The following is a 13,156-nucleotide window of genomic DNA, read 5'->3' as shown; positions in this document are numbered from 1 at the left end:
AGACAATCACAGCTTCACATGAACTGTGGCTTTCATATGGCAGTGTGTGTATATGTGTAAATGAAACAGACATGAATATCATTTCCCTTTCATAAGTTCTGTTCTTAATGTATTAAGTTTTGTTAAATTTTTTAATGTATTTGTTTTAAAATTGCCCATTTCTTGCACTGATTTTGTTACATAATACAACTATTATTTGGAACATAATTCATCTTTATTAATTCACAACATATGCTGCCGAGGGATCAGCAGTTCTGAACATAATCAATTAGTTGTTATCGCATAGTGTCACACAGCTCGGAGGATCATTTACAAACAAAATTACTAGGTGCACTGACATACAGCAGTCACCACATGACTCCTACCAGGCCAACAAAAAACATGGCCAGGTAGAGAACACTACAAAATGCTGGCTCGTTGTTAAAATGGTCTTTCAAAGGCTCGAGCCATATACCTCTAAGTTGAGCTCTTTTAAGGACCCTGGTATCTGGCTGTTCAAATTCAGCAGACAGTCACTCCACCTTTGCCCTTCACTCTGGCAGAAACTTTTCCCCATCACTTCACATATAGCATGCAGGACACAGCAGATAGCTATAATCATTGCGATATTTTTCTCACCAAAGGTCCTATCTTGCAAGTAAACAATGTCAGCAACCCTTCAAATGGCCAAAAGCACATTCACCTGTCATTCTGCACATGCTGAGTCAATAGTTGAACTGTTCCTTGGTACTGTTGAGGTGGCTGGTGTATGGCTACATGAGCCTGGGGTAGGCTGGGTCACCCATGATCAGTATTGGCATTTGAATGTTCCCGTGGTAATTCGCTGGTCAGAAAAGTGTCTTCTTGTAGCTTTCTGAACCGTGTTCTTAAATGAGTGTCATGCACCTTCCCTGACCAGCCCACACTGATGTCAATGAAGCATCTCCAGTGATTGACCAATGTTTGCATAACCATAGAAAAGTAGCCCCCTCTGTTGACATACAGTGGCAAGGTGCTCTAATGCCAAAATAGGGATATGCACGCTATTACTCCACTGCAGTTTGGGAACTCCACTGCTGAAAATCCATCCATCATGTCCTGCACACTGCCTAGAGTCACAGTCCTGCATAGAAGGCAGCAATTAAGGGCCACTATGGTGGATTTCCTCACTCCAAATTGCTATCGGTCAGTCAGGAATCAATTTGGCATCACAAGTTTCACACTGCAATTGCCACTTGCTTCTCCACCATCAGTGCAGCTCTTGGTTTGGTGTCCTTGTGCTAGAGAGCAGGGGCGAGCTCAGTGCACAGATCCAGAAATGTGGTCTTGCACATCTGAAAGTTCTGCAGCCACTGCTAATCATCCCAAATCTTATGATCCCACAAGTTAGTGCCTGTTTCTTGGGCCCAGAAGCAGTGTTCCACCATCTGCAGCTGCACCATGAATGCTAATAACTTTGAACTAGTTCTCACTGTGTCCCCCAGCAATCTGTCCTCCAAGGAATAGTTATGTTCCCTACTCATTTAGTTCTTCTTGTTGCTCTGCAAATATTCCAGGATTGCATATCCTGGGCTTGCAACGCTCATGACAACAGAGCAGAGCCGTGTAGGCTCCATGCTACTGACAGATGGTGGACAGTGAGTCAATAGCAAACTGGGAAGTTGACCCCATGCTCCTAGTCACCCCCGCATGACTTATTTTAGCTCCTTCATTCATTGCCAAAACTTCCCAAAAGACATTGTGCTGGACTGCACAGTGGGATAGCTACATTGCATTCTATCGATACAAGCCCCATGGTGAGTATGCACACTGCCGACACAAGGAGCCAGGTATGCATGTGCACAAGAGATGTACTAACTGTGGTGGCAGTATGCTGACGTAACTTCGATATACCCGTTTGTAGTGCAGACGTGGCCCTAGAGCCACCCAGACATTGAAATTAGAACTATTGGATTGTGTGCATACATATTTTCTCAATTACATTTAAAGTTTAAGACATTAAATCACAGGGAGAATTTTTGGCAATATATCTGAAGCACAGAGGTAACTAAAGACACTAGGTGACCATTTGCTATGTTACTATTTGCAGTTAATCTTTCTTTTTTTTTTTGGAAACTGTCACCAATGAAATGTTTTTTTTAAACGTGCGTGCCAGCTTTAACATCCAACACGAGCCTTTGGCTATTGGTGCAGGTTTGACATATCTTCTGATTTGATATAACCAAACTAGTCTGCTCTAATACTTAAGAATCAGTGGAGTATTTACTTCCTTTGTACTTGTGATGCAATCTCTTAACTAAATTACCTAAAAAGGAGACTATCAAGAAATTGGGACTACAGTGGTATATCAGACCAGAGTGTTAGTGCCACTTGAATGGACAATGCCTGTGCCCTTGTTGGCCAGCTAATGCTCTGAATGATTCATACTAAAAATAACTCGTAATTTCAAATCCATTTGGCAACGCTGATTTGCCTATTATACCACCACTCCCCACATCTGGCTCTGCGGTGACACATCTAGATGGGTTTGTTGTATAGAAAAAGTCATTGATCATTGTGGAGCCTTCCTTCTCCTTCCAGGCCACTTTAATAAAACCTATTTTTGTTAACTTTAAAAAGGACAGGGAATATATTGCAAAAAAGTGTTACCTAAATCTCCATGTTTAAAAAAAATACAAAAGCTTCTAAACAGAGCAAATTCAATTTAATACGGAAACTTAGTCAAACCTATCTTAATCAGATTAAAACCTGCAATGTTCTTAGAGGACACAAACTCTATAGCTAAAATAAACACCACTGACTGTGCAGTGGAGATTACAACTGAAAGATTCACATGAAAAACTAAAATTAACAATTTTAGCTTAACAGATCTATGCAAGTTTATTTCTCCATGCAATATTTTGTAAGCAGTTGTAATTAAAGCTGCAGAGATAATTTGTGGTACATACACATACCCTTCAATTACTACTTACACAATATTTAATATAGCAGTTTCTATGAGTAATTTTAAATAAGCATCATTTCTACACTTTTCTTTCCATCGATTTAGTAAGATAGTCTAGTTAATATATGGTGGTTTTAAAGTTTCCCTCTCCAAACCATAAGTCAAATCAATTAGTTAATTTTCATTTTCTTTGAACATTTTGCTTAAGTGTTCAACTAGTGCTACAAGTTCAGGGTTCCCCCCAAGTGACTCAATCTGTTCATATGCTTCAGATTCAAGCTTTTGCAGCGTCTGCCGAGTGTATTCAAAGGAACCTACATTCTCAAGGTAATGTACACAGTATTTTTTTATATCTACATTTTCTGTCCTTTGACGCAAAATATTCTGCACCTGAGTGCTTTCAGGTCTGGACCAAATAGCATGAATAGTTGGGAATGAGAACTTGCCCTCAGTTAAATCTTCACAAAAACTCTTGTTCTCACTATATTCTTTGGAGTGTAAATTAGCATAGTCGTCTCGTATTTGGAAGAAGAGCCCAAGTGTATTAAGGAGTGGTTTTAAGTCTCTTTTATAATTGGAGAACAACTGCATGAGGCCCACAGCTAATCCAAAGAGACCACCTGTCTTTTGCAGTACCATGGCTTTATATTCTGCTTCTGTAGGACAGGTGTATGTATCTCTCCAGTAAATATCCAAACCTTGGCCCTGATGGAGTTCCAGCAGCTGACGAGTGAACACTTTCACAGCTTCTGGGTGATCAAGTGTTAAAACCTTCTGTAGACCAAGGAAATACACATAATTAGCAGAATTTATTACAGATGGAATTCCATAGATGCTATGAGCCACTGGAAAGCCCCGTCGTAGCTTTGAGTTATCTTCAATGTCATCTATGAGTAAGCTGGCATTGTGTAACATCTCTGTCACTTCAATAATAACCTAATAATACAAGAAGAGAAAAGTCTTACATTGTAAAATAAGTTCTAAATTTGTGGAATATTTTGCATTTACACTGCATTAACTAGTATTCTGCATATTTTTAGTTGGTCCACCTCCTCCCTCTGTTGAGAGGGGCTCCCTAGAGCTCCATTATTGGCCTTCTGCATGAAAATTATTTTTGCAGCCACATCACTCACTGTCATCCTGAGATCGACCAACACCCCCAGGTCTGTCCTCCACTGTTTTCAACTGATGTGCCTCCAGAGTGTAGCAGAAATTAGACCTTAAATTCATGCCCTACATTTTTGTACTATTGAATTTCATCCCATTTCTGTCACTCCAATCTTCAAGGTCATCTAGATTTTCCTGTATAACATACTTATCCTCCTTCATACTGATGAGGCCTCCCAACTTTGTATCAGCAAGTTTCATTAGTACACTCCTACCTTTTGTGCCAAGGTCATTCAGAAAAATATTGAACAAGATTGGTCTTGGAACCAATCCCTGAGGAACTCCTACTAGTAATCTCCCTCCAGAACGATAATTCACCCCTCAGTACAACTGGTGCTGTCTCCTCTTTAGCCAGGCAAGGGAGAAGTGTGGTTCCAAGATGGAAGCAGATGAACAGTCAGTGGGAAAGCTAGTTTAAAATGGCAGAAACTGTAGAGAAAAGACACATGCTAGCATTGAGACTGTATGAAATCAGAGTACATTAGATGAGGGCATAGTCTGTGAGATAAGATGGAACAACTATTTTATGAGAGGAGACTAAGAGGTTAGCAGTGCTAAATGAAGGCCGAGAAGGCATATGAATTGCTCTCTATAAAATACATCAGGAGGTAAAAACTAGGGAAGGTGAAGAACTTTTTAAGCTAAAGAACTAAAGTGCTACAAGGACAATTGGATATAAACTGACCTTTAATAAATTTAGGCTGGAAATTATAAGGTTTTTAACCATCAGAAGCGTTAAGTTTCTGGAATGGCCTCGCAATAGGAATGTCGGGGGCAAACATCCTAATTAGCTTTAAGAAAGAGCTTGTCAAGCTCTAGGAGTGGGATTGTATGACAGGGATGTTTGGGGCGAGGGGGGAAGGAAGAGGGGGGCAGGGCTCAGCCATCCTGGGGTCCCCTTCCAGTTTAGGTCTTATGTTCCTAAAGCTCATGCTTCAGGGCTTAAGCTGATCACTTGCATAGGGTCAGGAAGGGACATTCTCTCCCCTCCCAAAATTCATTTTTTGGATCGCCTTCCTCTGAAGCATCAGATGGCTACAGATGGAGACAGGACACAGGACAGCATGGACCAGTGCTCTGAGATGGTATTGAGAATGCTCAGAATCTGATCGCCATACGTGGGGTTGGGAAGAAATTGTCCCCCAGGTCAGACTGGCAGTGACCTTGGGTTTTTTTTTTAGTCTCTACAGCTTGGGGCATAGGTAATTTGCGAGGATCATCTGGGTATCTTTCACTTAATTCCCTGCCATTGTATGTGCTTTAGGTATTGGTACATCTCAGTCTCTCCTAGCCTCTTCCTGTGAGCACAGTAACAGTCTCCTGAAGGTTGTAACACTTTGGTCTAATTTCAATTGTTGAATTTAGGTGTGTGGATGTCTGGATGGTGTTAGTGGCCTATAATATACAGGAACTCAGGGTATGTCTACACTACGGGATTATTCCGATTTTATACAATCTGTTTTAAAAAAACGGTTTCTGTAAAGTCAAGTGCATGCGGCCACACTAAGCACATTAATTCGGTGTTGTGCGTCCATGTACCGAGGCTAGCGTCGATTTCCGGAGCGTTGCACTGTGGGTAGTTATCCTGTAGTTCCCGCAGTCTCCCCTGCCCATTGGAATTCTGGGTTGAGATCCCAATGCATGATGGGGCAAAAACAGTGTTGCGGGTGATTCTGGGTAAATGTCGTCACTCAATCCTTCCTCTGTGAAAGCAACGGCAGACAATCATTTCGCGCCCTTTTTCCCCTGGATTGCCCTGGCAGACGCCATAGCATGGCAACCATGGAGCCTGTTTTGCCTTTTGTCACTGTATGTGTACTGGATGCTGCTGACAGAAGCGGTACTGCAGTGCTACACAGCAGCATTCATTTGCCTTTGCAAGGTAGCAGAGATGGTTACCATCCCTATTGCATTGTCTGCCATTGTAAATTGGCGATGAGATGATGGTTATCAGTCATTTTGCACCGTTTGCAACTGGAAATTGGCGATGACGGTTATCAATCCTTTTGTACCATCTGCTGCTGTCATGGGTGCTCCTGGCTGGCCTCGTTGAGATCGGCTGGGGGCGCATGGACAAAAATGGGAATGACTCCCCGGGTCATTCCCTTCTTTATGTTTTGTCTAAAAATAGTCAGTCCTGCCTAGAATATGAGGCAAGTGTACTAGAGAACCAGAGAGCACAGCCGCTCCATGTCAGAGCCCCAGAGATCCCGCAGAAATGATGAGCTGCATGCCATTCTAGGGGGTGCCCCTGCAACAACCCCATCCGTTGCTTCCCTCCTCCCCCAACCCTCCTGGGCTATTGTGGTAGTGTCCCCCCATTTGTGTGATGAAGTAATAAAGAATGCAGGAATAAGAAACACTGACTTTTTAGCGAGATAAAATGAGGAGGAGGCAGCCTCCAGCTGCTATGATAGTCCAGGCAGGTCATTAAAGGGTGGGAGGGAGAGGAGCGCAGCCTCCCGCTATAATAGTCCAGGGAGTACAGAATCTTTTCTTTAGACATGAAAGGGGGAGGGCGGGCTGATGGAGCTCAGCCTCCAGCTGCTATGATGAGGATGGTTACCAAGCCTTTTGTACCATCTGCCGGGAATGACCAGGAGTCATTCCCATTTTCACCCAGGCGCCCCCGGCCGACCTCACCAAGGCCAGCCAGGAGCACTCACGGGATAAGGACGACGGTTTTCCACCATTTTGTACCGTCTGCCATCAGGAAAGGAAGGGGAGGGGATGCTGCTGTTCTGCGCCACAGCACCGCGTCTACCAGCAGCATGCAGTAGACATACGGTGACATTAAAAAAAGGCAAGAAACGATTTTTTTCCCTTTTCTTTCACGGTGGGGAGGGGGGTAAATTGACGAGATATACCCTGAACCACCCCAGACAATGTTTTTGACCCTACAGGCATTGGGAGCTCAGCCAAGAATGCAAATGCTTTTCGGAGACTGCGGGGACTGTGGGATAGCTGGAGTCCTCAGTCCCCCCTCTCTCCCTCCATGAGCGTCCATTTGATTCTTTGGCTTTCCGTTACACTTGTCACGCAGCACTGTGTGGAGTCCCTCCTGTGGCCTCTGTCTATCATAACCTGGAGATTTTTTCAAATGCTTTGTCATTTCGTCTTCTGTAACGGAGCTCTGATACAACAGATTTGTCTCCCCATACAGCGATCAGATCCAGTATCTCCCGTACGGTCCATGCTGGAGCTCTTTTTGGATTTTGGACTGCATCGCCACCCGTGCTGATCAGAGCTCCACGCTGGGCAAACAGGAAATGAAATTCAAAAGCTCGCGGGGCTTTTCCTGTCTACCTGGCCAGTGCATCTGAGTTCAGATGGCTTTCCAGAGCGGTCACAATGGTGCACTGTGGGATACTGCCTGGAGGCCAATACCGTCGAATTGCAGCCACACTAACCCTAATCCGACATGGCAATACCGATTTCAGCGCTACTCCCCTCGCTGGGGAGGAGTACAGAAATCGCTTTAAAGAGCCCTTTATATCGATATAAAGGGCTTCGTTGTGTGGACGGGTGCAGGGTTAATTCGGTTTAACGCTGCTAAATTCGGTTTAAACGCGTAGTGTAGACCAGGCCTCAGGCTATATGATCTGATGATTTCTTCTGGAGTTGAACTGACTACGAACACCAAGGAAGGTGTTTAAAAAAAATAGAAAGCAGGAGCTTTCAACTGGATCCAGACATAAATAAGGAGACAGTGGAATTGACAGGATTGGGTAGTGTGGAAGTATTTCTTTGTACTAGAGAGAAAGAACATAATTTTATATATTCTGAAATCAGACTACTAGGACTTGGGAAAGCCCTAGAGGAGAGAAATGGCAATAGTCTAGAAGAGATTAATAGAAATGTTCATCCATCCAAACTGGTGGAGCTAGTGTAGCAGTGTTCACAAGCAATGGTGCAAAGGTGGTGGGTGATACGTAGACTTGGAGATGCAAGATGCAGCATTCATGAACAAGGATGATATTTTCTGTCAAAACTTTAAGTAAGGGAACAGTTGTTTGATGGTGCTTCTTTTGCTCAGAAGTGATTTTGACATTTAGCTGCCTGGTAAAGAAATTAAATCAATCCACAAATGTATTTGGTCAAGACAGCCAGTGTGGTGCCAGTGAAGAACATAAAAGGTGTCAGAAGATATGTAATTTGATTGTCAGTGGCTTAAAAGTGATAGCTAAGTTAAGGGAGAGGTAAATAGTCAGGAGATTGAAGACTGCAGTGATCTGAGAAGTTAGCCTCGTAGGATCCCTTACCGGAGCCAAAGAAAGAAATGCTTAATAGAAAGAGCTGAATGCTGCGGACTGCCCCATTATTACAAGGCTTCATGCAATTAAAGTCACAATGAATTACAGAGAGGCGGCAGCTGTTCCATAGTTAAGGCTGAAGCTAGCTTTCCATTCTACCTACCCCTTAGAGAAAAAAAACCAAAGAAACCCAATTCCCTGATATTTCATGTATTGTATTATCCCACTATGTACCAAACTTTCCAGAGAGTCTAAAGTCACTCAGAAGTTTGTGTTGTAGTTTTATTTCACTCATACATTGTTGTTCATTAAGTTTTTTGGCTAGATCTCGCTGATTTGAAGTTTCTGTGAACCACATTCTATTAAGGAGCCTTTCCTAAATTTTAAGATGGTATCTGCAGGTTTTGTGATAACATTTCAGGATGTTATTACAATAATAAAAAGCGTGTATGTCTATATGCACAAAAAGTATACTACACATTTTAAAGTTATACATTTTAATGTACTTTTCAAACATGGATGGCCTATAGGTAGATGCTCATGAAGGGTGGAGAAGAGTAGCTGACAGGGAACTAGATAGAGTGTATGTGGGTCTGGAGTGAACGAATGCGATGAAGCCACCTAGGCACAAGTAGTACTGGGAAATGGGAAAAGGAAGCCACACGGAAGAGAGAGGTTGTCTCAGAAGGAATGTGGCCTATTCCTGCATTGCTTCAGTACTTCACTGGAATCCCTGCACTGCTTGAGGGGCCTACAGGAACAATCACTGATTAAGTTAAACATTTAAAATCCAAGGATGTTGATAGCCTTTGTTAACTTTTAATGGAGACAAATATTGCTTCAGAAAACAAGAATACCGCCATGCTTTTATATAATCACAAGAAAATGGAAATCACAAAATAAAGATTACACCTCAGATGTGCTGTCTCCAAAGGTAGGCAAATACATAGTTCAGGTCACCCAACCAAACTTTACTCTGTCCCTAAAATGCCACCCTCAGAACAACCAGAAACAGACTTCTTTATCCACACACTGCATAGGAACTAGGACTGTCGATTAATCGCAGTTAACTCATGTGATTAAAAAAAATCAATTGCGATTAAAAAATTGAGATAAATCATGTAAAATCACACTGCTAAATAGAATACCAATAGAAATTCATTAAATATTTTGGATGTTTTTCTACATTTTCCAAATATATTGATTTCAATTACAACATATAATATGAAGTGTACAGTGCTCACTTTATATTATTTTTTATTACAAATATTTGCATGGTAAAAATGATAGAAGAAATAGTATTTTTCAATTCACCTCATACAAGTACTGCAGTGCAATTTCTTTATTGTGAAAATGCAATTTATAAATCTAGGTTTTTTGGTTACATAATTACACTCAAAAACAAAACAATGTAATATTTAGAGCCTACAAGTCCACTCAATACTACTTCTTGTTCAGCCAATTGCAAAAGACAAACAAGTTTGTTTATGGGAGATAATGTTACCCACTTCTCATTTACAATATCACCTGAAAGTGAGAACAAGTGTTTGCATGGCACTTTTGTAGCCAGCATTGCAAGGTACAGTATTTACATGCCAGATATGCTAAACATTCATATGCCCCTTCGTTTTCAGCCACCATTCTAGAGGACATGCTTCCATTCTGATGCACGTTAAAAAAAAATGTGTTAATTAAATTTGTGACTGAACTCCTTGGGGGAGAATTGTATGTCACCTGCTCTGTTTTACCTGCATTCTGCCATATATTGTGTGTTATAGCAGTCCGATGATGACCCAGAACATGTTCGTTTTAAGAATGCTTTCACTGCAAATTTGACAAAATACAAAGGAAGTACCAATGAGAGATTTCTAAAGATAGCTACAGCACTTGACCGAAGGTTTAAGAATCTGAAGTGCCTTCCAAAATCTGAGAAGGATGAGGTATAGAGCTTGCTTTCAGAAGTCTTATAAAAACAACACACTGATGAGGAAAACTACAGAACCTGAACCACCAAAAAAGAAAATCAATCTTCTGCCAGAGGCATCTGACTCAGATGATGAAAATGAACATGCTTCGGTCCGCACTGTTTTGGATTGTTATTGAGCAGAAACAGTCATCAGCATGGATGCATGTCCTCAGAATGGTGGTCAAAACATGAAGGGACATATGAATCTTTACCACATGTGACACAAATATCTTGCGACCCTGGCTACAACAGTGACCTGTGAATGCCTGTTCTCACTTTCAGGTGACTCTAAAGAAAAAGCGGGCAGCGTTATCTCCTGTAAATGTACACAAACTTGTTTGTTTGAGCAATTGGCTGAACAAGAAGTAGGACTGAGTGAATTTATGTTTTACGTTGTTTTATTTTTGAATACTTGTAGGTGAACTGAAAAATAAATAGTATTACAGTGCAAATATTTGCAATAAAAATATAAAGTGAGCACTGTACACTTTGTATTCTGTGTTGTAATCGAAATAAGTATATTTAAAATGGCAGAAAACATCCAAAATATTTAAATAAATGGTATTCTATTATTGCTTAACAGTGCGATTAATTTTTTTTAATCGCTTGACAGTCCTAACAAGAACCTCAACATTGAAGTACAGGAGTGAAATCAATGTATGGACTGGCTGGATAAGACTGTCAGAAATAAGAGTTGGAGAATTGATCTCGTCACGTATTTGGTGAGAAGAAGCTTTTATACCTTAGCTGTAGTTAAGAAAAAATGCACTACAGACTAGATTTCTGAAGAGAATGTTTGACTTGAGAGAGCCACATGGCGGGGGCACACAGCCAGACACTGAGAGTTCCTGACATGTAGTCAGAAGTGACACCTGCCAGGAACTGAATATTAGGTGGAAGAACCTGATCCCTGGTTCAGTGCTTCTGACTAGGGTGTGCTGGTGACCATCCATCTCTGCACTGAGAGGCAACATGATCATCTAGATGCTTTGCTTAAAACTGGCACACAACTGATTAGTTATTGAAAATTTCATTCAGCCATTGGCTTGTGATTTTGACATGGGAAATATCAAGTGATAAATGGCCCTTTCCCAACCCACTGTGCTTAATGTATGATTTGCAGAGCAATTGGCTAGTTTCTCAGAGAGGTCACTGAAAGCGCTGTGTTAAGGGATCGAGAGGAGGACAGTGATAGCTGTTCAATTACAGCCTTTAAGGATAAACAGGTTAAATACACATTTTGGAGAAACACATTACACACAGAAAAGTAACATTTTGAGTAGTGCTAATAAGCAGATGTTTTCCTTTTTATGAACACTAAATTCACAAGGCTGCAAGGTATAGGAAACTGCTTTCCAACAAGCCAAGCCACCTTCAGCAAAAAATAAATAGAAGAGTTCGGGATTCATCAGTATTCTATGCTATCTAAACTAAGGGAATCCGTTATCTGTACCTCATAGTTTTAAAAATACCTCCTTTTTTAAAGCAATAGAGAGAAAGTGACTGGTACCTGTTTTTTATCTTCTGGAACATTCAGCCAGTGATTAAAGGCCTGTGACAATTTGGTTCTGACTTGTTTACCTGTAAAAAAAGGTTTAAATATTGAGGAAGGAAATTCCATAAGATCAAACAGACAAAAAGTCAAATATCGGTACAATAATTCTATGCCTGTATTTCTAACAATTACCACCCACCACTATAAGAACAATTGGTTCAATAAGAACAAAAGTTGATCAGTAACAATGTCCCCAATGAATTTTGACATAAAAGGGCAGATTATAATAGCTTAAGTACTGCGGGAAGTGGGAAAAGGTGGACTGCTTCCATAATATATAGAATAAGAAGCATCTTGCTTAGTCGTATCAGTTGACTCACGTTAAACATCTCATGGTGCTATCTAGAAACAATGCTACACTACATATTGCTATCAGTTACAGTAAGTTATATTTAGACATTGCTGTAATTAAATTGGTAAAATAGTTTATAGTTGACCATGGTGGATGAAGGGCAGACTGCAAGTCTGCAGCTTATATAAATCTGACAGCAACTGACAAATTTTATAAGCCTAAATTTGTCAACATTAAGGACTTTTGGGGGGTATATAACGAGTTATAAAACAAGGTTTCAGAGTCAGATCAATCATTTAACTATCAAATATCTGATCTGCTAGTGCACTGATCTCATGTTTTATTTATTGATCATCTCTTCATTTGCAGCTGGTCCTCCCACAATATACCAGTCTTATTTTTCCCCTGGGCTAACTGCCATCATAGCAGTCTATATTCCAGCCAAGACAACAAAAGTGGAGTTTGACTTATTTCCGTTTCTGCATCGCATTGGAAATCCACTAACTAGTTCAATGAGGTTTATTGGCAACAGAAAGGTAAGCAACTGGGCAGCAGAAATAGTCTGACAGAGCCAATACCAAAGAGATCCTTAATACACATTTTGAATAGAAGGGATTTTTTTTTTCCAAAGAAGTTTTATAAAACTATTTGTTCTGGATATCTCTCCCAAAAAACACTAATAGTAATACTTGATTCTCAGAATGAATTAACCAAAATAGAGCAAGTAATCACCTGTTTCTGAGAAAGAAGACAGAAGATTTAGAGTCCAAATTTTACTTTTAGAGGAGCCAAGCCAATAATCATTCTAACTTCTGTTTTAACACAAAGTAGGAAAATTAAATTTTAATTAGTTTAATGCATATTAATATGCCTATACATTTTTTTGAATAAATAGCAACTGCCAGATCAATTAGTGAGAACACTAAAACATATCTTAATATGAACACAGAGTTCAGATTATCCTGAGCTCAGCTTCCTAATGGAACAAGTTTGTTTAAGA

At 40.6% G+C, this 13,156-nt stretch overlaps 1 protein-coding gene across 20 annotated transcripts in view; it reads right to left on the bottom strand.

Annotated features, from left to right (window-relative positions):
• Positions 1 to 2,665: 2,665 nt before the first annotated feature.
• Positions 2,666 to 13,156, bottom strand: part of GGPS1 (geranylgeranyl diphosphate synthase 1) — a 51,955-nt gene continuing 41,464 nt past the window's right edge. For 17 of the 20 annotated variants that reach the window (XM_045009368.1, XM_045009369.1, XM_045009367.1 and 14 more), the window contains 2 exons: positions 11,820 to 11,890; positions 2,666 to 3,859 (listed from right to left, as the gene is read on the bottom strand). In XM_045009368.1, coding sequence (XP_044865303.1) covers positions 3,098 to 3,859; positions 11,820 to 11,890 — 833 coding nt within the window. In that variant the 3' untranslated portion in view covers positions 2,666 to 3,097. Of the gene's footprint in view, positions 3,860 to 4,305; positions 4,520 to 5,629; positions 5,675 to 11,819; positions 11,891 to 13,156 lie in introns of those variants that run through there. The other 3 variants (XM_045009385.1, XM_045009386.1, XM_045009384.1) reach the window with 3 other exon arrangements.

The sequence above is a fragment of the Mauremys mutica genome, chromosome 3 (assembly GCF_020497125.1).
Source record: "Mauremys mutica isolate MM-2020 ecotype Southern chromosome 3, ASM2049712v1, whole genome shotgun sequence".
Lineage (NCBI taxonomy): Eukaryota > Metazoa > Chordata > Testudines > Geoemydidae > Mauremys > Mauremys mutica.
This window is presented reverse-complemented; position numbering and strand designations above follow the sequence as displayed.